This window comes from Armigeres subalbatus, chromosome 2 (genome assembly GCF_024139115.2).
Source record: "Armigeres subalbatus isolate Guangzhou_Male chromosome 2, GZ_Asu_2, whole genome shotgun sequence".
In the NCBI taxonomy this organism is placed as follows: Eukaryota; Metazoa; Arthropoda; class Insecta; order Diptera; family Culicidae; genus Armigeres; species Armigeres subalbatus.
Genome location: NC_085140.1, coordinates 49,446,556 through 49,471,937, shown reverse-complemented (window position 1 = coordinate 49,471,937; position 25,382 = coordinate 49,446,556). Strand labels below are relative to the sequence as shown.

Sequence of the window (25,382 nt, the reverse complement as noted above, 5' to 3'; positions counted from 1 at the left end):
TAAAAGTATTTTTCAAAGATCTTGTTCACGGGCATATAAAGATTGGATAGATGATTTGTTATGTCATAAATATGATCAATTTCAATATGATATTCAACTTTTATGACTTGATGAACATGAAATATACGATTTCCTTTACCCACTTGCCCCACTGCACTGTACCTTATTCATATAATCAAAATACTCCCAAATTTGTTGTATGCAGAGGCAGCAGTTTTCTTCATTACTTAATATCAAGAATTTCTTTCCTTCTATCCAAAAACGAATCTATTTTTGTTTAGAGTTAATTCTTTTTATCAATAAATTTCAATAAATAATATCTAAGTAGTAAAGAATCTAAACTGTAGCTGACTCTTCTAGTAATCAGCTCATCCAGCAAACAGTGTTCAACATTCTAGATTTTCATTCTTCTCGTGGATAGCGTTTAAAAAAAACTATTCTATAGACGGAGTATAAGGTCGAAAACTTAACAAACAATGATAAAAAGTTCATATCCATTCTATCTTGCAATGCGACTTAAATCGTTTTTCTTACAAACTAGTTAATAGAGACGGCAGAAAGGGCCTTGCACGAATATCTGTCTGCATCGAATAGTAAGTACACGTGTTCGCGTCTGTATAGAAATATGTAGTTGGCATCTGGTTTGGATGGATTCAAAAACAACAATAGTTGTAAAAAGGAAAATTTTAAATTGAATTAGTTCTTGCAATGTTGTTCCTGATTCGCTTGAAATCAATTTTAAATTGACACATCTTATTGCGCTTGGTTTGATTTTGATTTTCGTCTGTCCTTACGTGGCTAGTTAAAACTACCATTTTTCTTATTACGATTGTCGATAAATAAAGTAACAACTCGGTTGCTTTCAATCTTTCGATATGCTTAACGTTCTAAAAGTAAACTTATTGGAAGGAAATGTTGGCATTAAGTACATGATATTTTTCTCATATTACTTCTGATATCGTTTCAAGTCTTTTCTGATTGATTGCGATCGATTTTTCGTAGCTTATGTGTTTGTATGTATTTTGTGTAGTAGTTAAGAGTAGAGTGGATGTGATATGTGTCTCAGAAAACGTTTCGGCTGTTGCCGAGGCTGCGTGCGGGTAGACTATTGGTACGAGTCGTTGGACTATCGCGGGCCTGAATGAAGATGATCGTGAACAACGGGGGTGAAGAAATGTTTCTTAATGCAGTGCCAAAAATGGAATACTAACCTGTGAGTGTGCCAGCACTATGCTTAAGCATTGAACCCATTCCTCAGCCTTGTTTCCATCCTTGGGTTTGAGAATGAGCGTTTGATCACCGGTGAATATCTCGAACGCCTTCGGGATATTCCGTGCCCCGCGGGACACCTTTACTGAGCGGATCTGGTTAACGTCGATACTTTCGCCTCCAGTCTAAAAAATAAAAAGAATTTAGACAAACAGTTGAATTATTGAATGCATTTTTGCATCTTTGTTTGAGATAATTTGTTGGGAATTCAAGTCGTGGTTCGACTTATTGAATTGTTTTCTTTTTTCTATAGCACTGAATGCTTCCTTCTGCTGTTATTTGCGAGAGACATTTTCTTTGTTCTTTTGATTCTTTGGACATTCTCCAGATGAAGTTAAGTATTATCCCAGCAAAGGTTAATTTTTTGCCTCCCAGAGTTTATCTGAATATTAGTTGTTCGTGAATACTTGTAGCCTACATTACTTGTGCAGTTAAAAAGGAAGCCAATTTCCAGTTGGAATATAGAGCAATAAAAGAACAAAGAGTATGTTTTCCAGAGAAGTTTTTTTCCTTAGTTCAAGCAACTGCCATAGTTTTTTGAAAACCGTATACAATTTATTTTTGATTGGCTTGGGGAATATTCGTTAGTCCATATGAATGAAGTACTTACCGATCCTTTGCATGAAAGGTGCGCTCCCGATAAAGTAAAATACCGGGTACGCCATCTGCGAAACAAACGCCATTTGCCTTTCTTTTCCTTGAGCTGCCCCTCGATCACTGGTTGTGTATTACCGTGCAAAAAGCCCATCGCTTTCTCCGGGTGGTTACACAGAAAACATCCCCACTACAAGTGAAGTCCATCATTAAATAATCATTCTATCTACTTTGAATATCAAACCTGAAACTGCAAATCCTCACTGCTAGCTCCCTCCGGCGTACTGGCTGCTCCCAGTTCAAACACGTCGAAAAACCCGGCATTGCGCAGCTCATTGATCAGTGCTTCCTGTTCCTTTACATTGGGGAACGCACTGGTGACTAGCGTAATAAAAGTCTTGTTCTCGCACTTTAACGTGTCCCAGCAGTGCTTCAGTCGACTCACGCTGGGGTCCCAACTGCTTAGCGCGTTCTGCGGCGCTCGCGCCTGTAAGTCCAGAAACATCAGGTGGATCCACGTCCGTGGGTTGCGAGTCCGCATGGTGAACATAGTACGCGAATACAGACAATGTGGCCCTCGCACTTGACAAGCAAAATGTAACTTTGCCATCTTTTTGGCCCGCCGTTCTTCGATGATGCACTTGGCCGGTGGTGGTAATCTCTGGGCTACGCTCTCGGTAAATGATTTGATCTTATCCAGGTGCTTCTCGCAGAAATGCTGAATTGTGTCTCTCATGGGATATGGCTCGAAGACGCTCATTCTCTGGTTGACTGTACTGCTTGCGTTCAGCAGAGTTACGCTGCGATTGTCGTTTCGTCGAGAAGTCACTGTTGCTGGACCAGACACGCTCACTTGATTAGCATCTTCGTTGGAATTGAGCGACAGAGTCGTCAATTGAGGTGATGTTTGCTGGGAATGATTGTTAAACATGGTTGGCGATGCCGGAGAAGCGTGATGCACCTGAACCATTCCGATTGACCCCGTTGATTGGTTCAATCCTCCCAGCGAATTCTTCCCTAAAGCCCCCGCCGACCCCATCAGAGTGTTGGGACCTTGTGAGTACGGGCGCTGTGGTCGGGTCGGAGATGTTGTTACCGTCACACCGCCGGACGTGATCTTCGTCTGCGGAATACCCCACTTGTTTTCGCCCGTTATCGTCACGTGCTGACTGAGCGGGGGAGGTACGGGAGAGGCGTAGTTTTGAGTACTGATGTTTTTGTTGGCAAAAGCGATAGCCACGTTACCACTGGAATGACTATTCAAGATATTGCTATTTGAGTTCGAACCACCGCCAGCGCTACTTCCATCAATGCCACCACCACCGCTGATGCCGCTGGCTGCGGTGCTGACGGCGCCAGTTCCTGGACCATGGTGTTGCTTACCGGGGTCGTCTGAAATTGAATGTTTTTTAATTGAGCAAACCAAGAACGCTTAGGATTTCTTACATTAGTTCTGTAAGAACTCATTAGAATGTGATATGAAGACATTTCCTGTATAAGTTACGTTACGTAGATGAAAAGTTGCTACCGGAATATTGTAATCTTACCTCCATTGTACTGCCCCAATAGTTGAGATGAACTGAGTCGCGTCATCGATTTGTGCAATCCTCCAACAGATCCACCGGCAATGTTCAGTCGAGTCATACTTTTGTTCCCGCCGCTTCCAGCATGCAGCCGTCCCGTACTCCTAGAGTCTCCCAATTTTGCTCGGCGCGTGTAGCTAAAATTGGCATAACATTATAATATTTGTTCAATAGTTTTTGCACCGATTGATTCTTACCCAGTATGTGGGGGCGTTGGCGGCACCATTGGACCCCCATTCACTACTGCCGGTATTCCGTTAGCAGAGTTCATGAAGTTAGTCAACAGTGCTGGATGTATGGTAGAGTTTGTTGTCGTGCCATTGGAAGTATTGATGATAGTGGTATTGGCAGTTGGAGCACTACTATTGCTGATGACGGCCACATTTGGATTTTTGGAAATGATAGATCGAGTATCGAGTGTTACCGATGGTGGTGTAGCGGACGGCGTTGTAGCCACCGGAAGCGACGCCGAGGAGCTCAGGTTGACTATGGTAACCCCACCGGGGGTCTGTTTGATTTGATTGGTGTTATTCTGACGGCGCTGACGAACTACGGACGTTACTTTGTCTGTGAAGAGGACGGGATATTTGGTGCAAAGCTTGGTTGCTTCGTTCAACAATATCGTCTGGAGAGATCGATCCGCTTTCGGGAGATACTCCAGAACAAAGTCCAGAGCGACCTGCGCCCTATCTTTACTGGATTTTCCGATTGCCGATAGAATTTGTGCTGCAAATCCCACTGTTTGTGGTACCGCTTGGGCAATGGCTTTCACCGAGTCTATATGCTCACTCATTTTGATTGGTTTATACTCGGCTAGTTTCAGGATTACCAACATAACGGCTGTAGAAATTGTTGGTTTTTGGGCAAGCTCGAACAGCTGTGGAATGCTATCTAGCAGTGACGATGGTTTGTTCTTGGCAACGGCTACCAATAATTGCAGTATCACAATCTGCTCTTGAAGTTCACATTTGGGAATGATTTCAACGAAACGTTTCGCTTCGGCATTGATCGGTTCCGGGGCGGCATCGTAGATTTGAGAAAGCACGTGGCATAAGCCATAGTTCCCGTTTAGGAGGGAATCTAAGATTAGTTTAACGTGAGGCGAAAGAAGGTAGGAATATTCAATTGCTGCCGACGAGAGATAACTGGCCAGGTTACGTGAAAGCTCCAGGTTACCTTTGTTTAAAAATTTGACGGCTACTGGCAGTGTTACTTCCATCACAAGCTTTTTGTTGTAGTTCTGAAAGGATAAACATGTTTTAACAGGTGAAATAATTATATCTTTAACAAATTACTCACAAGGAATATACTAGAAATGATGTCGGACGATATTTTTGCATGGGGCGAATCCGACTCCTTGCTAGACGGTTGAAGGTTGTATTTGAGGCAGGTTTCCAGTAGCTCCACCAGCCCAGAGCAGTGCGTCTCTATGGTGTTGGTTTTTTTGATGCATGACGTGACTCTGTTGATACAGATTTCAATCACCGACTGGTCATTGCTATTTTGCAGGTAATCCTCATGACTAATTATAGATGATGCTTCCTTAAGCTGTTAAAAATAGAAAGAATAGAATACAATAAAAGTATCGTTTGGGACATTTCAATAATGCAACGTAGTAAGCAATAATATATCAAATTTCGTTTTAATTTGTAGCGGAAAAGACGGTTTTGGCAGGTTTTGTTCTATGTATTATTGGCAGGGGGTTTTTGTCGACCGAATTTTATGAAATTTGACCACAATATTATCTCACACTCTCGAATCTACTGTTCAATATAGCGCTCGAGGGAGCGATTAGGAGAGCTGGTGTGCAAAGAAGCGGTATCATTATCACAAAATCGCATATGCTCCTGGGATTTGCGAACGACATCGATATTATCGGAATTGATCGCCGTGCCGTGGAAGAGGCTTTTGTGTCTTTTTTTAAGAGGGAGACAGCGAGGATTGGACTCACGATCAATACCAGCAAAACGAAATACATGGTCGCTGGCGATCAACGTGGGTTCATTAGTGCTGGTGGCAGCGAAATGGTGCTGGATGGTGAAAAATTTGAAGTGGTAGAAGAATTTGTGTATCTTGGAACATTAGTGACGTGCGATAATGATGTTACCCGCGAGGTGAAAAGGCGTATTGTAGCTGCAAATAGGGCTTATTACGGACTTCGTAACCAGCTTAAGTCCCAAGCTCTAGTCTCTAGTCTGCAAACGAAAACAAAACTCGCGCTGTATACTACTCTGATTCTTCCGGTGGCTTTATACGGCCATGAGACATGGACGTTAAAGGAGGCTGATCGGAGAGCTCTCGGAGTATTTGAGCGTAAGGTGCTGCGGACAATATTCGGCGGTAAACAGGAGAATGGTATCTGGCGGCGTCGCATGAATCACGAATTGTACCAGGTGTATAAAGGGCTGGATATTATTAAGCTTATACAACACGGCGGACTACGGTGGGCTGGTCACGTTGTTTGTATGCCGGAAGAACGTCAAGCAAAGATAATATTTAGTAGAGAACCTGGAAGAGGCCGCAGGCTTCGTGGAAGGCCGCATACACGATGGCTTTTTGCAGTTGAAGAGGACCTGAGGGCGCTCAATGTTCAGGGCGACTGGAAGCGATTGGCCCAGGATCGAGTCCAGTGGAGAAGGATACTCCATTCGGCGTAGGTTCATCGAAGAGCTGTAGCCCATCAAGTATCAAGTATAAGTAAGTATTCTTTGATATGCAAAGAAAGTTTAGGCCAAATTTGAGCATAATCAGTCATGAAAAACCCCCTGACAATAATAGAACAAAACCTGCCAAAGCCGTCATTCTCCCTAACTGAAAAATAAAATAACTTGGCTGTCCAATCGAATCAGCCATATGCACTTACGAAAAAGCACAAATTGTTATGCATTACTCTAGGATTGGTTGTTGATACACTTTTTCACAGGAAAAAATTGTTTCACTCATTTCATGAATATTAAAAATTCACCTCGCAGTGTTGATGTCTATCTCGGGTTTAAAAGCATATAAGAAAAGCCTAAAGTATCACTGATAGGTGGATAGGTCTTATTTCTCACATTCGCTTATACCCATTGTAAAATTTCCCGTCGAACGAAACTTGATGCGAGCAAAACAGATAAATAAGGGAGTGTCTCCGATTGATGGTATTTTGCAGTATGCAATAATATAAAAACTTGACTGACCTTGTATGGGGAGAAAAAGTTGTCGAATTCTACCACAAGATTGTGCATTTGAGTGAGAAAACCCATCCCTCAAAATTTCAGGGGTCTTCCGTAACCATACGGGAAGATGTGCGACTACAAAGCAAGACCATGCTGAAGGTGGCTGGGTTCGATTCTCGGTCCGGTATTTTCTCAACTTCCCTGGACATCAATGAATAGTCGTGTTAGTGTCATTATACCTACCTGGATACAGTATCGACACACCTATGCCTGGCGTATGGTAAAATTTCCCTCCGAGTATTGTATGCAGTATGCAGCACTTTTAACTCGAAAAACCTGAAAGCTCTCCGGCCCGCCTCTTTTAACATCCATGCTTCATGTCCATATAGGGCCACTGGTAGAATCAGTGTTTTATATACAGTTCGTTCAAATTTCGTTTCAATCTGCATGTTGCGGGAGCTAAGCTGACCAGCAAACACAATATCGTATATCATATCGAATAAATATTTAAAGTGGAGGCCATATAGGTGCATTTTGTATGCAGTCAAATTGGGGAATGCGTATATATGACCTCCATCATGTACACTTATTCGCAGCAGCAATACGTCTATTCACTTCACGGGAAACGTCAGGTAAACAAACTCTTCAATAACTTCAAAAACACATCCCCATTCCTCTATCTCTACCTGCCGCCATGTACTTTGTCTTGGTAGAGTTAATAGTTAAGCCTATTCTCGCCGTCTCCCTTTCCAGTGAGACAAAAGCCTCCACTACTGTTCTGCGATCGATTCCAATGAGGTCGATGTCGTCCGCAAAGCCCAGGAGCATATGCTACCGTGAGATGGTAGTGCCGTTCCACTGCACGCCAGATCTCCTAATAGCGCTTTCGAGTGCAACGCTGCTTGATCAATAAATTCGAAAGTGCATCACCCTGCTTCAGTCCGCCTAAGGTCACAAACGAGGTTGACCCTTCGTCTGCAATCCGAATACTAAGTCTTGTCTAAGTCAAGTCTTGATTTCGAGCCATCCAGCGTTGAACGTAATCAGTTTCACCGGGCAATCATGCTCGGACATTATCTGCCACAGCTCGTTTCTTTTCACTGAATTGTACGCTGCTTTAAAATCAATGAACAGATGGTGAGTCTGCAAGTTGTACTCCTGTAATTTATCAAGGATCATCCGCATGCTAAACATCTGATCGTCATTGATCGACCCTAACGAAAACCTGCCTGGTATTCGCCGACGAAGAACTCCTCAAGCGGTCTCAGTCTGTTAAACAGGATACGCGACAGAATTTTGTACGCCGAATTCAAAAGGGTGATCCCTCTGTAATTGACACACTCTAGTCTGTGCCCTTTCTTAAAGATTAGCAATCCAAACAGCCGGCAGGCAATTATCTTCATCCTCCTATATTTTCTGGATAATGTGGTAGATAGATTGATGCAGCTGCTCACGTCGGGGTTTGAGATGCTCGACCGGGATCTCGTCCTTCCCAGCAGCTTTATTGTTTTTCAGATCGTTGAAGCCTCTTTTACCTAGTCCAGCGTTGGTAGTTCCACAGCTCGACCGTCGCCGGGTTTGTCCATCATGCTGCTTAATACTCCTTCATTTCTACCGTTCAACAAATCTTCGAAGTGCTTCTTCCATCTGGCTGCCACCATAGACTTGTCTGTCAGCAAATTCCTCTCTCGGTTATTGATCATGGCGGACACTGGCGCAGTCTTATGCCGCGCGCCATCGACAGCAGCGTAAAACCTCCGCATATCGTTTCTATCCATACTCTCCTGCGCTCCAGCTATATCACTCTCTTCGTATTGCCCTTTTTTCTGCAGTAAATTCGTTTGCCCTAGGGCTTGCTACACTGTACCGCTCTCTGTTGGCACGGATACGAGTCACTAGCATTCGACTCCTAGCAGAATTTTTCTCGTCCGTCACTTGCTGGCACTCCTCATCAATCCAATCGTTTCGTTGGCGTCGCTGTGCAGTGCCTAACACTTTCTGCGCTGTTGTAGTCATAGCTTCGTGGATTTTTTACCACAGTGGTACTGTTCAGCAAATCCTTCAACTGACATGGGTTGGATATTTAAATACATCGTTCTGTTGTTTCGTGAATTCGTGACGCTGGAATGTCGCGCCCGAAATTTTGCAACTACAATGTAGTGATCCGAGTCAATGTTCGGGTCTCTGAAGAGCCTTACATCTACAGCATCCAAGAAATTCCGTCGGTCGATCAGCACGTGGTCTATCTGTAAGTAAGTGTCTCCACTCGGATGTTGCCACTTGCCAGGCGTGTTTGCGAATATACTTAGGTGCGAAGTAGGTACTGCTGATTGCAATCCCTCTAGAAGCAGCAAAGGTTACAAGTCACAGACCATTATCGTTGGTAGCTGAATGAAGGCTTTCAGTACCAATGACAGGGCGAAACTCGTATGCAACCGAGTTTGGTCACATTTGAGTTGCTGCAGCCAAATCAGTGTGAGTTATGTTACTAGGGAAGAAACTTTTTTCCGATCTTCACATTTGCATCCCCGATGACAATCTTGTGTTGGGCACTTTCCGTAGGCCTTATCAAGGCTCTCATAGAACTTGTGCTTCACCGGATAACACGTTTCATCTGCTTCCCGATCACCATGAAGCCAACTCCACGTTCTGCTCTGCCACTGCCGCTATAGTAGATGTGGTACTTAAATGAAGTGTTAGCTATGGGATCCAGCGCCCAGAATTCACGTTCTCCAGTTCTAGACCACCGTATTTCCTGGATAGCTGCCACACCCACGCCGACCTTCTGCAGCTCACGAGCCAGGAGCTCAACACGTGCGGGTTCATTCAAAATCTGTTGCCGTTGAATCAATCCGTTTGCTCTATTTTTGCCTTTCTTGGTAACTGTAAAATCTTCGGCAGGTTACCTTACCAGAGTTGTGTTATCTACATCATCGTTGACACGATGTAGCATGGTGTGCACAGTTTTGCTTAGAGACCCTCGCTGGCACTCGGACTATGATCAGCTGCCCCTAACATGGAGAACAGACGCTCGATCAGATTTGCACCTCCGGAGAGGAGCAAATCCCCCTTCCCTGTCAGCATACGACCATAGTTCCCACCGGGGTTGGTTACCCGATCTTCCCTAAGGTTGCTCGTATTCCGATCAGCGCCACGAGGAGGTAGGGATAGGAGTTGCTGGGTAAGAGGCTAAGGACCGCGAAATGGGGTCTATTTTATTCCTACAGGTACGCATTGCCCAGCATTTGCCACCATTCCCAGCAAACACAAGATCGTATAACATAGCGAATAAGTGTACAAAGTGGAGGCCATATAAGTACATTTAGCATGCAGTCAAATGGAGGCATGCGCCTATATCGCCTCCACCGTGTATACTTATTCGCTAGCATATGCGACTTTGTGTTGGCTGGGTTGCCATAATCCGGGAAAACGCCTACTTTTAAAGAAGGTATCACATCTACCATTGCCTTAATCCGGGTGAGCACCAAATCCACCATCGCCTTATGCCGAGCAAACGCCTTCATTAAAGAAGATATGACGCCCTCAATTGTCGTAATCCGAGCAAGCGTCTACAATTAAAGAAGGGATCACATCCACCATTGCCTTAATTCCGCAAGTGCCGGATTTTAGGGGGCAGCGTCGACTATGCCCAAGGACTTAACGATCTCTCCCCTGGCCACTGCGAGTTGTTAAGCTTGTCTAAGCTATGGAGTTTGACAGCGGGCTTATATAAAAAGCAGCATGTATCTGCATTAGACTGGCCCAGGATACAAAAAGTTGTCAGATTCTACGGGGCACCCCCCAGGATTTTGCCTTTGGGTAAGAAAATCATTCTCTGAAAATTTCAGCCTGATCGGTTATTGCATAAGGTGGAGCAATTGATTTGAAGTTAATATGGGGGTTTCAGCCGGAATATATGGGAAAATACACCTCTGTTACTATTTCGTACAGGAAATTGGATGGAAAATCCAGATTTGTTGGAAATGAAGTTAACATGCCAATGAACAAATCCACATAAAATTCTACTATGATTAAATAAACTTTAAATTAGTTATTAAATTAAGTTAGTAAATTAGTTATTAGATTTTCTTACCTAAAGGCAAAATCCGGGGGGGGGATGTCCCTTACAATCCGATGACTTTTTTTTCTCCCCATACTAGGCTGGGCCACTCTAATCTGCATGCAGGCCCAATCAGGGAAGGGTCGTTTGGTCGAAAACCATTTGGCCGAATGCGACTAGGCCGAACAAACCATTAGGCCGAAACCCATCTGGCCGAAAGTCATTTGGTCGAAAGGATCATTCGACCGAATATGTCATTTGGCTGAAAGGGTCATTTGGTAGAAACTGTCATTTGGCCGAATAGGTCATATGAAAAGTGAGAAATACACACTCAGTTTTTAATTCTGCAGCTCGGCAAAAATCCGCACAGCCGTCTGCCCAGCAAAATAAAAACGGATAACCCGGCAAAAATGACGTTTGTTAGCTGATTTTCGGAAAATTATTTGCTGATTTTCAGCTACCTTGAAAGAAATCTCGGCAAAAAACATGTTTGCTGGGGCACGGCTGTGCGAAACTAGGTAAAAGTTTATCATTTCGCTGAGATCCCGGTAAAAAAATTAAGTGTGTAGGGTGTGAAAAGTGAGAAGTCTAACTTCTCTCTTTCCACATTTTCACTTCTCCCTGTGAAAAGTGAGTAGGGAGACGTCTCACTTCTCAATTCTCACCACTCACTTTTTACAGTGAACAGTGAGAAATGAGAAGTCAGTAGTGAAAAGTTTCACATCTCTCTTCTCATTTCTCACTTCTCACTGTAAAAAGTGAGAAGCACGAAGTGAGTAGTGAGACGCCTAACAACTCACTTCGCGCTTTTCATTCTTTACAGTAAGAACTAATTTCGCACTACTCACTTTTCACTGTGCGAAGCGGGAAATAAGTAGTGAGAAGTGAGGAGTCTCACTTTTCAGACCCAATTTCTCACTTTTTAAATGACCCTTCCGGCCAAATATTTCGGTCAAATAACCCTTTCGGCCAAATGACACGTTCGGCCAAAAGACCCTTTCGGCCAAATGGCCTGTTCGGTCAAATGGTATATTCGGCCAAACAACTTTTGGCCTAGTGGCCTTCCGCCAAAATGGCATTCGAGCAAATGGCCTTCCCCCCTCTCTAACAGACCTGATACGATGACTTCATGGTAAGGCAGAAGGTCTATCTAGGTTAGGGTGGCTCAAAAAACACTTTTTCAAATTTTTTGATGGGCCGCCCTCTTATTCGGTTCTATTTGATGCCCTGATGCTCTGGAAATTTCTGCCAAATCGGTCAACGTTTAGGCGGTGCTAAACTCGTTGGAAGTTTATATGGAAAAATGTATGCAGAAACATCCAAAAACAGTGAATTGCAGTTGGACCGCATAATTTACGATCAAGAAAAATGATCCTCATTCAGTTCTAGAATTAAATACAGAATGTTATGCTGAAAAACGAAATTTGCTTAAACCCCACTACAGAGAAATGCTAATAACTTTGCCGGACAAACTCTAATCTTCTCGCGGTTTTCTGCATAACATTCTGTATCAAATTCTTCAAGATCTGAATGAGTATCATAGTTCTTCATCGTAAGTTGTGCCGTCCAACTGCAATTCACTGTTTTTGGATGTTTCTGCATACATTTTTGCATATAAACTTTCAACGAGTTTAGCACCGCCCAAACGTTGACCGATTTGGCTGAAATTTTGTCCAGAGCATCAGGGCATCAAATAGAACCGAATAAAAAGGCGGCCCATCAAAAAAATTTAAAAAAGTTTTTCCCATACTAATTTGAGCCACCCTAATCTAGGTTCATTATGCCGCCCGTAACCAATCATAACATAAGAGTTTTATGACACGAAACTATAGGAAAGCATTCTTACAATATTGTTCTTCTTTTTCTTCACTGGCTCTACATTCCAACTGGAACTTGGCCTGCTTTTCAACTTAGTTTTTAATTAGCATTTCCTCAGTTATTAATTAAAAGCTTTTATATGCTCGCCATTGCATGAGTATGTATCTTGTGTGGCAAGTACCTTGGATACACTATGCCCAGGGAGTCGAGAATGTTTCCAACCCGAAAACAACCTAGACCGGACCGAGAGTCGAACTCGCCATCTCCGGATTGAAAATCCTACACACTTAATTTTTTTACCGGGATCTCAGCAAAATGTTGAACTTTTACCGAGAATCGCACAGCCGTGCCCCAGCAAACATGTTTTTTGCCGAGATTTCTGTCAAAATTGCTGATAATCAGCAAATAATTTGCCGAAAATCAGCTAACAAACACTATTTTTGCCGGAATATCAGTTATTTATTTTGCTGGCGCACGGCTGTGCGGATTTTTGCCGAGCTGCAGAAATAAAAACTGAGTGTGTACGCTTTTGCTCGCAAGGCTACTGGAGACCCCACAATATTGTTCATAATAATTCATATTTTTTGACGATTTTTTCCATGTAGTGAAATTAGGGTGGTACCAATATTTCAGAATTTCATAATATTAACTTTTTAATTTTTCAGTATAGACTTGTGCAATGTTCCACAAAGTTGTAGAGCAATTAATTTTGAGCAACTTTCCCAAAGAAGCCATTATTTCTATCACTTCCCGAGCTAAAGAAAATAGCTCATCATATTAAAACATGATTTGATAGAAAAATTAGATATAGACTTGATTGATATACGAGATAAGAGATCAGACGACAATATCAATTTTTTGCACTAAAATATCATGAGGATATCATGTTATGCTATTTGTAAAGAAGTGATCAATATCATGTGCCATTAGTTTGTTCTTATCCATAGCATATCTTGATATTTAAATGATATTTCGGTGCAAAATTTTGTTATTGTTGTTTGTTCTTTTATCTTTTATATCAGGTTCCTGCCAGGGTTATGGTTCACAAGTTATGAGCTTTTTCAATAAATTCATTAGGGCGGTCCCTAAAAATCGGTTTTCTTCCCATAACTTTTCATATATTCATTTCTCGCAAAAATTTGTTCCGTGCACTTTTAGAACTTTTGAAGACGCACATTTTTGTTAAAGATGGGTCTATCTCATATAACAAAAAAGTTATTTTAGTTTTTCTAAAAAAAAAGTTTTTTTTTTCACTTGCGTATACATTAGGGTGGCTCAAATTAGTATGGGAAAAAACTTTGTTCAATTTTTTTGATGTGCCGCCTTCTTATTCGGTTTTATTTGATGCCCTGATGCTCTGGACAAATTTTCAGCCAAATCGGTCAACGTTTGGGCGGTGCTAAACTCGTTGGAAGTTTATATGGAAAAATGTATGCAGAAACATCCAAAAACAGTAAATTCCAGCTAGACTACACAACATACGATGAAGAACTATGATACTCATTCAGATCTTGGAGAATTTAATACAGAATGTTATGCAGAAAACCGTGAGAAGATTCGAGTTTCCCCGGCTAAGTTATTAGCATTTCTCTGCAGTGGGGTTTGAGCAAATTTCGTTTCTTTTACCTTTGAGAAGAAATAAATTCACCCCTACAACACTCCAGTAAAATGCTAATATCTTTGCGTAATAAACTCTAATCTTCTCGCGGTTTTCAGCATAACATTCTGTATTTTATTTTACTAGAACTGAATGAGTATCATAGTTCTTGATCGTAAATTGTGCCGTCCAACTGCAAATCACTCACCTGTCATAAGACGAGTTTAAACAATCCCATTGAATTCCACCACTTAATTGTATCCTGACAGATACGTATTTCGACCTCAACAGTAAGGCCGTCTTCAGTGTCGAGTCGAGTCAAGTACAAGACACTGAAGACGGCCTTACTGTTGAGGTCGAAATACGTATCTGTCAGGATACAATTAAGTGGTGGAATTCAATGGGATTGTTTAAACTCGTCTTATGACAGGTGAAAACATTCCACTAAAAAGCTCAAAATAATTTTCTTATGCAAATCACTGTTTTTGGATGTTTCTGCATACATTTTTCCATATAAACTTCCAACGAGTTTAGCACTGCCCAAACGTTGACCGATTTGGCTGAAATTTTGTCCAGAGCATCAGTGCATCAAATAGAACCGAATAAGAGGGCGGCACATCAAAAAAATTTAAAAAGTGTTTTTTGAGCCACCCTAGTATACATATTTCAAAATGAAGCAAACCGATTTTCAATCTATTGGTTCTATTCGAGATGGTGAGAAAACTGAGATAGTGTTTTTTGTTTGAATTGTTTATTTGATTTAAAAAAAATGTTTTTAATCGAATAACGGCTATAACTTGATAAATAAAAGAGATAGGTCCATGGACCTTTAACAAAAGGATGTACATTTAAAAGTTTCAAATATGTCCCTTGCAAAATATCCCTCAAAAACCAATATATAAAAATATAAACCGATTTTCGTAAGGAAAGAAACATGTTTTTTGCAAATGTTCGGCCGACAATGTCCATATCATCTGCGCAACAAATAAATTGACTGCATCTGTTGAAAATCGTACCCCGGCTGTTACACCCGGCTCTCCGCGTGACACCTTCTAGCGCAATGTTGAACAACAGGCACGAAAGGGCTTCCCAGGGATTTGCCGTACAGATTTGGTCTTTAGCTGTTGGATTGCATCCTAAACTTCCCTCAAGGTGGGGGCTGGTTGGCTTCCATCGTCCGCTGAACTGACGTAGTCATCTCCTCCGCTGCCTTGACTTTCACTGCCTGTACTCTCAGCGCCATTCAAATTTCCTCGTAGTGTTGCTTCCACGTTTCGATCACCACACGTTCGTCCGTCAAGATGCTCCCAGCCTTATCCCTGCACATTTCGGCTCGCGGCACGAAGCCTTTGCGGGATGCGTTGAGCTTCTGATAGATCTTGCGTGTTTCTTAAGAACGGCACAGCTGTTCAATCTCCTTGCACTCCGCTTCTTCCAGGCGGTGTTTCTTCTCCTGAAAAAGGCGGGTCTGCTGTCTCCGCTTCCGTCTATAACATTCCACGTTCTGCTGGGTACCTTAAGTACCCGCGCTGCGTCTTTCTCCTCCAGAACCTGTTTTTTCGTGTTTTTGCCTTTCTCGTATACTAAGTATACGGTAAAGGCTATATGATCGCTCCAAAAACAAACTTTTTATAGAAGGCCCGGAGACCCATAGTGTTATATACCAATCGACTCAGTTCGACGAATTGAGGTGATGTCTGTGTGTGTGTGTGTGTGTGCGCAAAACTACTCAAAAAATGTCACTCATTTTTCGGGCACTTATCCTTAACCGATTTGCTCGCAACAAGTTGCATTCGACGCAGAATCCTGTCCCATTGTTTCCTATTTGAAATTGGCCAGATCGGACTATGGGATCGGAAGTTATGGCCAAAATACAAATTCATACAAAAAAATCGCGTAAAAAATGTCACTCATTTTTCGGGCACTTATCTTCAACCGATTTCCTCGCAACAAGTTGCATTCGACGCAAAATCCTGTCCCATTGTTTCCTATTTGAAATTGGCCAGATCGGACTATGGGATCGAAAGTTATGGCCAAAATACAAATTCATACGAAAAAATCGCGTAAAAATTGTCACTCATTTTTCGGGCACTTATCTTCCACCGATTTCCTTGCAACAAGTTACATTCGACGCAGAATCCTGTCCCATTGTTTCCTATTTGAAATTGGCCAGATCGGACTATGGGATCAAAAGTTATGGCCAAAATACAAATTCATACGAAAAAATCTTGTAAAAAATGTCACTCATTTTTCGGGCACTTATCTTCAACCGATTTCCTCGCAACAAGTTGCATTCGACGCAGAATCCTGTCCCATTTTTTTTCCTATTTGAAATTGGCCAGATCGGACTATGGAATCTAAAGTAATGGCCAAAATACAAATTCATACGAAAAAATCTTGTAAGAAATGTCACTCATTTTTCGGGCACTTATCCTTAACCGATTTACTCGCAACAAGTTGCATTCGACGCAGAATCCTGTCCCATTGTTTCCTATTTGAAATTGGCCAGATCGGACTATGGGATCAAAAGTTATGGCCAAAATACAAATTCATACAAAAAAATCGCGTAAAAAATGTCACTCATTTTTCGGGCATTTATCTTCAACCGATTTGCTCGCAACAAGTTGCATTCGACGCAGAATCCGGCAGCCCTTACTTTGCACCGTTCAATGTGGATGGATCATTTTCCAAAGATTTATGGATCATTTGTCACATGTTCATGGGAAAATAGCAAGAATTGTATTGTTGACCATGTTAATGGAACATATTTCCCAATTAATTGCTAAATTTTAGCTTAGTTATGGATCGAAAAATTATTCTTTATGGAATCTCATTAACTATTTCATGGATTTATGGTATCATTTTAAGGAACATTCAGATGTTATTTATGGATCGTTTTCCAGTTTTTTATGGATCCGTCTTTATCGTATATATGCAAAAATATGTTTTGCCGCAGAATCCTGTCCCATTGTTTCCTATTTGAAATTGGCCAGATCGGACTATGGGATCGAAAGTTATGGCCAAAATACAAATTCATACGAAAAATTCACGTAAAAAATGTCACTCATTAATCTGGGTTTTTTATGGAAAAATCGCTAAAAAAATGTCACTCATTTTCCAGGCACTTTTCCTCAATCGCATTAAATTGCATTCGAGGCAGAATATCTCATATTTTCTTATTGAAAATTGGCCAGATCGGACTATGGGCTTAGAAGTTATGGTCAAATTACTGTTTATTATGAAAAAGAGTTCAAAAAAGCCTAGCTCACTTTTTTAGCACTAAGATCTCATGTATTCCCCAAGCAACACAAGTTCAACAAATCTGGTTGCAGTAGCCATATTGTGACTGAATCCGGTCATATTTAAGTTACTGTGATTGACGTGCAATATGTGTGCTTCTCAGGTCGCTCGCAACAGATTGCATTCGACGCAGAATCTTGTCCCATTGTTTCCTATAGAAACTTGGCCGGATCGTACAATTGGGTCAAAAGTTATGGCGAAAATACTAATTTTAAAACTACAAAATAAAATGCCATTTTTTGCTCTTATGCTCATCCGATTTGTTTGCAACAAATTGCGTTTGGCGAGAATTTTTTTTATGCATATAAACAAATATGAAAAATAAGACTAATCCACATATTGGTGTTAATTTAGATTTTTCCAAACCTTTTGAACGAACGAGAAAGGCACCATCACCGCTAGGTGGATTAATCTGGGTTTTTTTTAATTTCCACAGCTCTCACAAGGTTTTTTGACATGTCCAGTTTTTTACCCGAACTGATCTCTCGTCAGCCTAGATGAGTCATGTGGTTTTTCGCTTAAGTTTATTGCGTTTAACAGTTGAGAAGTGCGTAAACCTATCGTAATGTAACTTAAATAAGCTTGATACACAAAAGCTGTAATAAATATCTCTATATACAAATCGACGTATTATCGCTGATATAGTGATTAATTTGCGTGATGAGCCAGAAATGTATCATGATGTAATGAGCTAAATTTTATGCATCTAAGTAATGAGCTAAAATCCATAAGCTTGCAAAATCCCATAAAATGATAAAACAAAGGGTCTCTTATTTCACAACACAATTTCTAGATGCGCAACTAGAATTGTATCTAATGGTCAAAGTTTCATCTTAAAGAGGTGTGTCTGTCAAGAGTACTTTAGAGATGGCCGAACATTATGTAAATTCCCGATTAAAACATTAACAGGATTAAACTTACCACTTCACTCAGATCGTTGACTATCTCGGAATCCGCCACAGAAAACAGCTCCCCTGCACGTGACAGGTCACGTTTCGAGAGTACGGTTGTGAATAAATCATGCATCTTCCGGCTACGATAAATATCACTTCGCGCTAACACCTTAATCTCACTGCACTTTTCCAATCAATCAAACGTTGATCTTCTTCACCATAATCCCCTTCATCCCGTTTCGACCACTTTCTCCATCGACAACCGACCACCACTTTGTTCGGCTCTTCCTGTTATTATTTCTCAGCTCCGCACAGATTTTCCGCCAGGATTATTGCACTCGAGCTTCATTTCCATCAGACTGATTTAGATCGAAAAGGTGCGGCCAACTACCGGGAAAACAAGATTTTCACTCATCACATATTCTCTCTTGGCACCGCGACACGGCTGGCGCTCATTTCACACAAAATGGTCCGGCTTGCGTTTCGTCGCGACGATGATGATGGTTGGCACGTCGAGAACCGCTTTCCCTCACTTAGAATTAATGAAGTGCCAATCACCACACCGCTCAGCGGCTGGCTTGCTCGTTGCCAGTTTCACTGGAACCAGGGCCAGGGAAAGCTATAGGGGATCAATCGACACAGCCAGCGAGTCCGAACCGGCTGACAGGCGGAATCTGCAAAACAGAAATACACAGAGCGAGAGTGAAATGGATTAAGTTTGGAGATTAATGACACACTTAAATCTATGCGTGCTAATTATAGCGAGCGGGTAGCGTTGAAAATTCTTGTTCGTTGCATATTTTCATGGGAGCGGAGGACGGAGGTGGAGGGGTTACATGCGTGCATGATACGAGTCTGTCTGTCTGACTGGTTTGGGGCGCAAGCGAGGCGTACCGGGAAAAGAGGAATTCAAGTTTTGGGTAACGGATTTTTCGTTTTGCGCCAACTGTGGAATGTGTGTGTCTGAGCCGGGTGATATGCTTCCACTTGTCTGTATAGAGAAACACAGCAACGGTAGCTCTGAGGTTTGGAAGAATGGTCCAATATGCTTCACATGGTTAGATTGTGATATGTATATAAGATTTATGCTGAACCTTATTAAGCTCTGATGCTGGGCCAACGTGAAAGATCCCTATCGGACGGCTGCCCTTGAAAAACGTAAGCAATGGAATGAAATCAAACGAATTTCGTCAAATTTCACGTGATGCTAATAAAAAAATAATATAGTCTGCTTTTCAACTTATTATTCTATTAGCATTTTCTCAGTTCTTAATTAAAAGTTTTTCTATGCCCGCCATTGCATGAGTATGTATCTTGTGTGTCGGGTGTCGAAAATGTTTCCAATCCGAAAACATCCGAGACCGGACCGAGAATCGAACTCGCACAGATTGGCAATCCTACGCCTTTGTACGCAAGGCTACTGGAGAACCCAAAGACGTTAGGCATATAATGTAATTAGGCACGTGACAAATAGAACGTGTTGTTTCGCGCATTTTGGCTTAATTATTTATCTAGTACACACAAACTTATAAAGTCATAAACATTATAAAATTTTTACTATTGTATCAAATCAGAAAAAAACATCGCAATACCGAGGGTCTATTTTGTGAAATCTCCATGCCGTATAGTTTTATGGTATGAGCCAATGGTGCTCCAAAGTTCTTCAATTTTCTTAAAATTTCACACATAATCAACATGCATTTTAGACCGCTTGCCACCATATCAGCGATTTGCTTTTCTTTGGTACAAACTTTCGAAGAAACACAGTTATGCAAAGTATCTGAAACAAGTGTATAAAAGATGCGAATATGCCTAGTGGAAATGGAAGAGATTATGATATGCGATCGAAACAACCGTGCCTATCATAGCCCCAAAATTCTTCAAACATTTTCATTAAAGTTGAATGTTTTTTTGAGCATTCGAAATGACAAGAGTATAAAAGGTAAACATATCAGTGTAATGTGGATATCAAGAAAAATCGTACCGGCTTTTCTTCTCATTCATGTACATACATGCATGATTTATTTAATGTTCGATTCAAAACTGCACGTCGCGTCGTCAACCGAACAACGCTGTCTACGGAGAGTCGGCAATTTATCTTCCACTTGATCGGTCCATATAGATCCCTACACCCTTGGATCACTATCGAGTGCCGTTTTCACAGGGTTGGAAAAATATGTATTTTCTAGGGTTGGCCAAATGAGGTGCACTTCCCCTATTGTGAGACAATCTGCCCGGGCCATCTAAGTCGTCCGATGTTTCCATTAATCACTACCTAAGACAACTCTACCAAAAAACTCTTCGCAAATTATGAATGACTAGTCAACCCGGCAGACGTTGTACTGCATAGTAGGCGAAAATGCGCGTTGTGAACTGCCTATGCTAATTATCCATACGAATCTTAGTTTAGTTTTTCACGATTTACTCAATTTTACTCGTAGTTTTCGCATGGGGAAATATCATATAAACCCGTCGGAAATGATAACGAACTTATCTGTTGAAGAAATGAAGAAAATTCATCCAGCCGTTTTCGAGTTATGCGGATACGAACACAGACCATTTCATTTTTATTATATAGAAAGAAGATGGCTCTTATCGAGCATTGTCTAGATCTCGCATCAGAAGAGGATTATACTAGTCAACAGTGTTTCCAACTATTTTCAGTGTACTTTGAAGATTTCTCTTCGCTGAATTCAGTCATATATTCAGATTTTTTGTAATACGACCAGTTTTTTTTTAGAAAAAAAATCGGATATTTGTTCACAAAACTAGGGGGAAAGACGGCTTTGGCAGGTTTTGTTCTATTATTGGCAGGGGGGTTTTTGTCGGCCAAATTTTATGAAATTTGGCCACAAAATTCTTTGATAGGCAATCAGTCATAAAAAACCCCCTGCCAATAATAGAACAAAACCTGCCAAAGCCGTCATTCCCCCTACGTATTTCATGGAAATTTGGTTGGTCTGTTCTGTAAAGCAGCTTTTCGGCTTCTAACTTTGAGAATGAGGTTTGAATTACATAAAAAACCTGTTGTTGAATTTTATTTGATACGTTCATTTGTTGTGGAAAAGAGAATTTATTTCACAAAGGTTCGTATTTTCGTAGAAATTTGATCTCTTTTCTCTGAAAAGCTGAATTTTGGCTTCTCACTTTGATAATAAAGTTTGCATTCCATAGCGTGGGCATTATAGAATGCATATGAGTTGTTGAATTGTGTTTAGAACGTACGGAAAACGAAAATTTAATTTATTGAAATTTGGTTTATTTGCTCACGAGGTTTATGTCAGCTTTTTAATTCAAAAACAAAATTGGATGTTCATAGAATAGAACTTGCAGAATGCATATGGGTTGCTGGATTCCATCTGTCACGTACATTTATTGAGCCTGCGCTTGAGCTTGACTGACTGGCCGTAGTTGCTATTCCATTATAACCAGATCAGCTGTTCTTGCACAGAAAACCAACAGATACTCATCTTCAATATTCTGGTGATCTCATTTGTAAGGTCACACTGGCACCTGTCACGTCAGAATGCAATGGAAGAGGGAGGAAATGATGATTCAATCACTCGCCCACTGCAAGCCGAATATACCTCTGCACTTGCCACGATATCAAACCGATTTTTTTTTTGTATTTTTGGGTTAGGTTCGAGAGGCACAATATATCTAAATTTCAGAAAAAAAAACTAACTATTATTCTTTGAGATACATATACAATTGGGCATGGTTTGAGCGGCTGCATATCTAGTATATTTAGAGAATTTGCAGTGCTACTTCGTTCACCTGCTGTGACCCTTAGAACCTGGAAGGACATTCACGATGGAATCCACTAATGACAACCACAATGGACATTTTACTCCCCACATCGCGTTCTTGTATGCATAAATCTCAATAGATGATCAACCAACCCGTGAGCAACTTGACAGCTCCAGTACATTGTCAGTGTACCCCGAAAAATTGGTTCAGGTGGTTCTGTCAAACTCGATTATTTCGTGAGCATTTCCTGAATATGGCGTAAAAAGTTAAAAATATACCCCAAATTTTATTTATATATATTTTTTTATTCATTTATCACACAATTACATTACTCATTAGTTATTTTGATACAGGCTCGTATATACACAAGCTCTACGGAGCTGGGTGATGAATTATATAGATATCATCACAACCTGGTTTGGCGCTGGAATAATGGAAACAATTATAGGAGTACTTAGGCTGTGAACCATTCCACCGATTCGTTGACAGTTCGATGGTTACTGTGTTGTTGTTGAGATAGTTTTTGTTTGTTTGATTTCAGAGGGGTGTGATAAAAGCAAACAGCAATTTTTTTTCTTTATTTTTGTGAATTTCGAAATGAATTCAGTTCTTCACTTTAAATAGCAAATATTGACACTAGTAGAAATGGTTATATTTGTCTCATTTAAGTCATTATATTTTTATTGAAATAGAACAACGTGTGACAACAGTTAGCCCATATGTTTTCTGTCAAATTTGCCCTTTCCGTTGCCGTTCCGCTAACATTGTGTTTGGGGCTTTATTCGGCGCGGAAAAGAATCAGTTTTATGAAGTCGAGTCAAGTACGAGACACTGAAGACGGCCTTACTGTTGAGGTCGAAATACGTATCTGTCAAGATACAATTAAGTGGTGGAATTCAATGGGATTGTACAAACTCGTCTTATGACAAGTGAAGACATTCCACTAAAATGCTCAAAATAATTTTCTTAACAGTTTTATGAGTTTTATTACGGATAAATCTTGTATGCCTTCGAAATGTTAGGCATATTGTTCAAGCCAATATTTCAGGTTAAAATCAATGCATAAGTTCATCAAAATACTTCGATGATTATTAATGGCTTCTTGTGCTAAAATGTGTTAAGCTAACTTGTTAAGAAAACATGTTGGTGGGTGTTGTAGATGTTCATAACTATGCGATATCCAAGCTGCGCATAATGTTTCCCGACGTTGAAGTTCGTGTTTCGGTTAATCGTTAATAAGTATTTTTAAATCCGTCTCCGAGATCTTGCAAATTAAAAAATTCATCTTTGTTGGCCTCAATATGTTCTGAAGTCTGAACAAGCTCATGTTTACAATGCTCACATTTTATTTTTCCAATAAACTGTTTTGAACGTGGATTGCTGAATAAATCAATGATTGAAGCGAAAAGTTATCAACCACACTGGCGGACGCAAGCGTTTCAACAACCGGAACATCGGCATCGTTTTTATCTTCTATCGTAGTCGAGTAGTATTTTTGTCGCAACTTGATTACAACCTACTTTTATTTTGTATATTATATTCTGTTCTTCGAAAACTCAATACAAGAAAAATTTTATGAAATCAAATTAGCTTTGTTTTAATTTAGTTCAATTAATGGCTCTACGCCTTTTTGTACTGCAACTCTTGCTCGTGGTTTGGCATCAACAAAAGACGAAACAAAAATATATTTTCCCTTACAACAAAACCGTGTCGGCGATGCAGGATGGCCCGTTGTTTACGTTGTGTGGCGCCATCTGCTATTTTCCAAGTGGGTACGCGAAACTAAGGCTTTCTGTCATCTTGTGGGGGGGTTGTGATCAACATAACTTAAATATGCTCGGCTGAGTAAGACAGGGGCACGATGACCAACCAAATTGAAGGCATTTCCGGAGGAAACTACGATTTTTTTAAGTTTCATTAGAAATTCCTTTGTAAAACCCCATAAGAAATTCTGCGGAAACTCATATAGACATTTTTTCAAAAACCATTATGGTTCTCGTTGGGAAATTCCTTTAGTAAAACCACAGGTAAAACCATAAAATATTTTTCCAGGATTAATTCGGAAATTTATTAGGGATTGAAATAGTTTCCGAAAGAATTCCTTAAACAATTCGAAGGGGTTCAGAAAGAACTCTCCGAGAGAATAACGAAAAGAGTTTATAAAGACATTTCTGGCAAAATTTCTGAAGAATTTTTCGAAAGAAGTTAGTGTAAAATATTTCGTCCGAACTTTGCCAACTTCACTATTGATCCCACGACTGACTTCCCACAAATCATACCGAAGAAATACAAAACCAAACTAGCTTGTTTGCTTGCTAAATGTAGACTCGTTTATTTGTCATAAGGAACAAAGGTTTGGGCACGCAGGCACTTATAGGTATTATATAATTTTGCTCGTTAGCGCCGACTTCAAAAATAGTTCACATTAGGGAACCGAAGGAATTCCCGCAGAAAAATCAGTAAATTTCGAAAAAATGTTCTAGGAAATTCCTAGAAGAATTTCCGAATGGTTCCCAAAAGCAATTTCCGAAGAAATTTCTTTGAATTAATCAAAATCAAAAAAAGAAAAAATCAAAAGAAATAGAGCATGATGTGACGGAATTATTGGGGTCCTTTCACAAATTACGTAACGTTGAATGGGGAGGGAGGGGGTTAAGCCGAGTGTTACGATCCATACAAAAAAAAACCTTCCATACAAAAAGCGTTACGAGGGGGAGGGTGGGGGTCCAAAATTACCAAATTTAGCGTTACGTAATTTTTGAAAGAACCATTGGGGAAATTGCCCAAGAACTACTTCCTAAAGTTACCAAAGAATTTTCAAAGGATTACCCATAGAAATTCCTAAGGAACTGTTTAAGGTAGATCCCCCCTAGGAACTAGGGGAATTTCTAAAAAAAAATCCAACGTTTTTTTTTCTAAAAAAAAAACCGAAGGAATTCTTAAAATAATCCTCCGTATTAATTTCCGAAGAAATTCCAAAGCAAACTTTCAAAGACTAAACATATTTCCGATGGAATCTGTAAATGAAATTCTGAAGGAATTTTTAGAGGAAATCTAAAATATTTTCTGTCGAAATTTGCGAATGATTTCCGAAATGAAGATCCGAAAGAATTTCTAAGGGAATTACGAAAGAATTCCTGAAGGATTTTATGAAGCAATTCCTAAGGCAATTTCCTACGAAAATTTCAACGGAATTTCCAAAAGAACGAAACTTAACGAATTTCCTAAGGTTCTTTTAAACAAAGGAATACTTGAAGGAAATTCTGACTTTCCTGAATTTCTGAGGTAAAATTTAAGGAATATATATTAAGGAAAGAATTTCCGAAGAAGGAGTTTTTGTAGAACTTTTTGAGGCAATTT

The 25,382-nt window shown here is 40.5% G+C and overlaps 1 protein-coding gene across 1 annotated transcript in view; it reads right to left on the bottom strand.

Moving 5' to 3' along the window:
- Positions 1-270: 270 nt before the first annotated feature.
- LOC134218557 (protein melted) overlaps positions 271-25,382 on the bottom strand; it is a 47,086-nt gene continuing 21,974 nt past the window's right edge. The window contains exons 2-9 of the mRNA XM_062697695.1: positions 18,301-18,946; positions 4,746-4,994; positions 3,644-4,686; positions 3,411-3,583; positions 2,108-3,255; positions 1,880-2,053; positions 1,212-1,394; positions 271-1,137 (exon numbers count right to left, since the gene is read on the bottom strand). Of these exons, the coding sequence (XP_062553679.1) occupies positions 1,063-1,137; positions 1,212-1,394; positions 1,880-2,053; positions 2,108-3,255; positions 3,411-3,583; positions 3,644-4,686; positions 4,746-4,994; positions 18,301-18,405 (3,150 nt within the window). The 5' untranslated portion in view covers positions 18,406-18,946 and the 3' untranslated portion in view covers positions 271-1,062. The remainder of the gene's footprint in view (positions 1,138-1,211; positions 1,395-1,879; positions 2,054-2,107; positions 3,256-3,410; positions 3,584-3,643; positions 4,687-4,745; positions 4,995-18,300; positions 18,947-25,382) is intronic.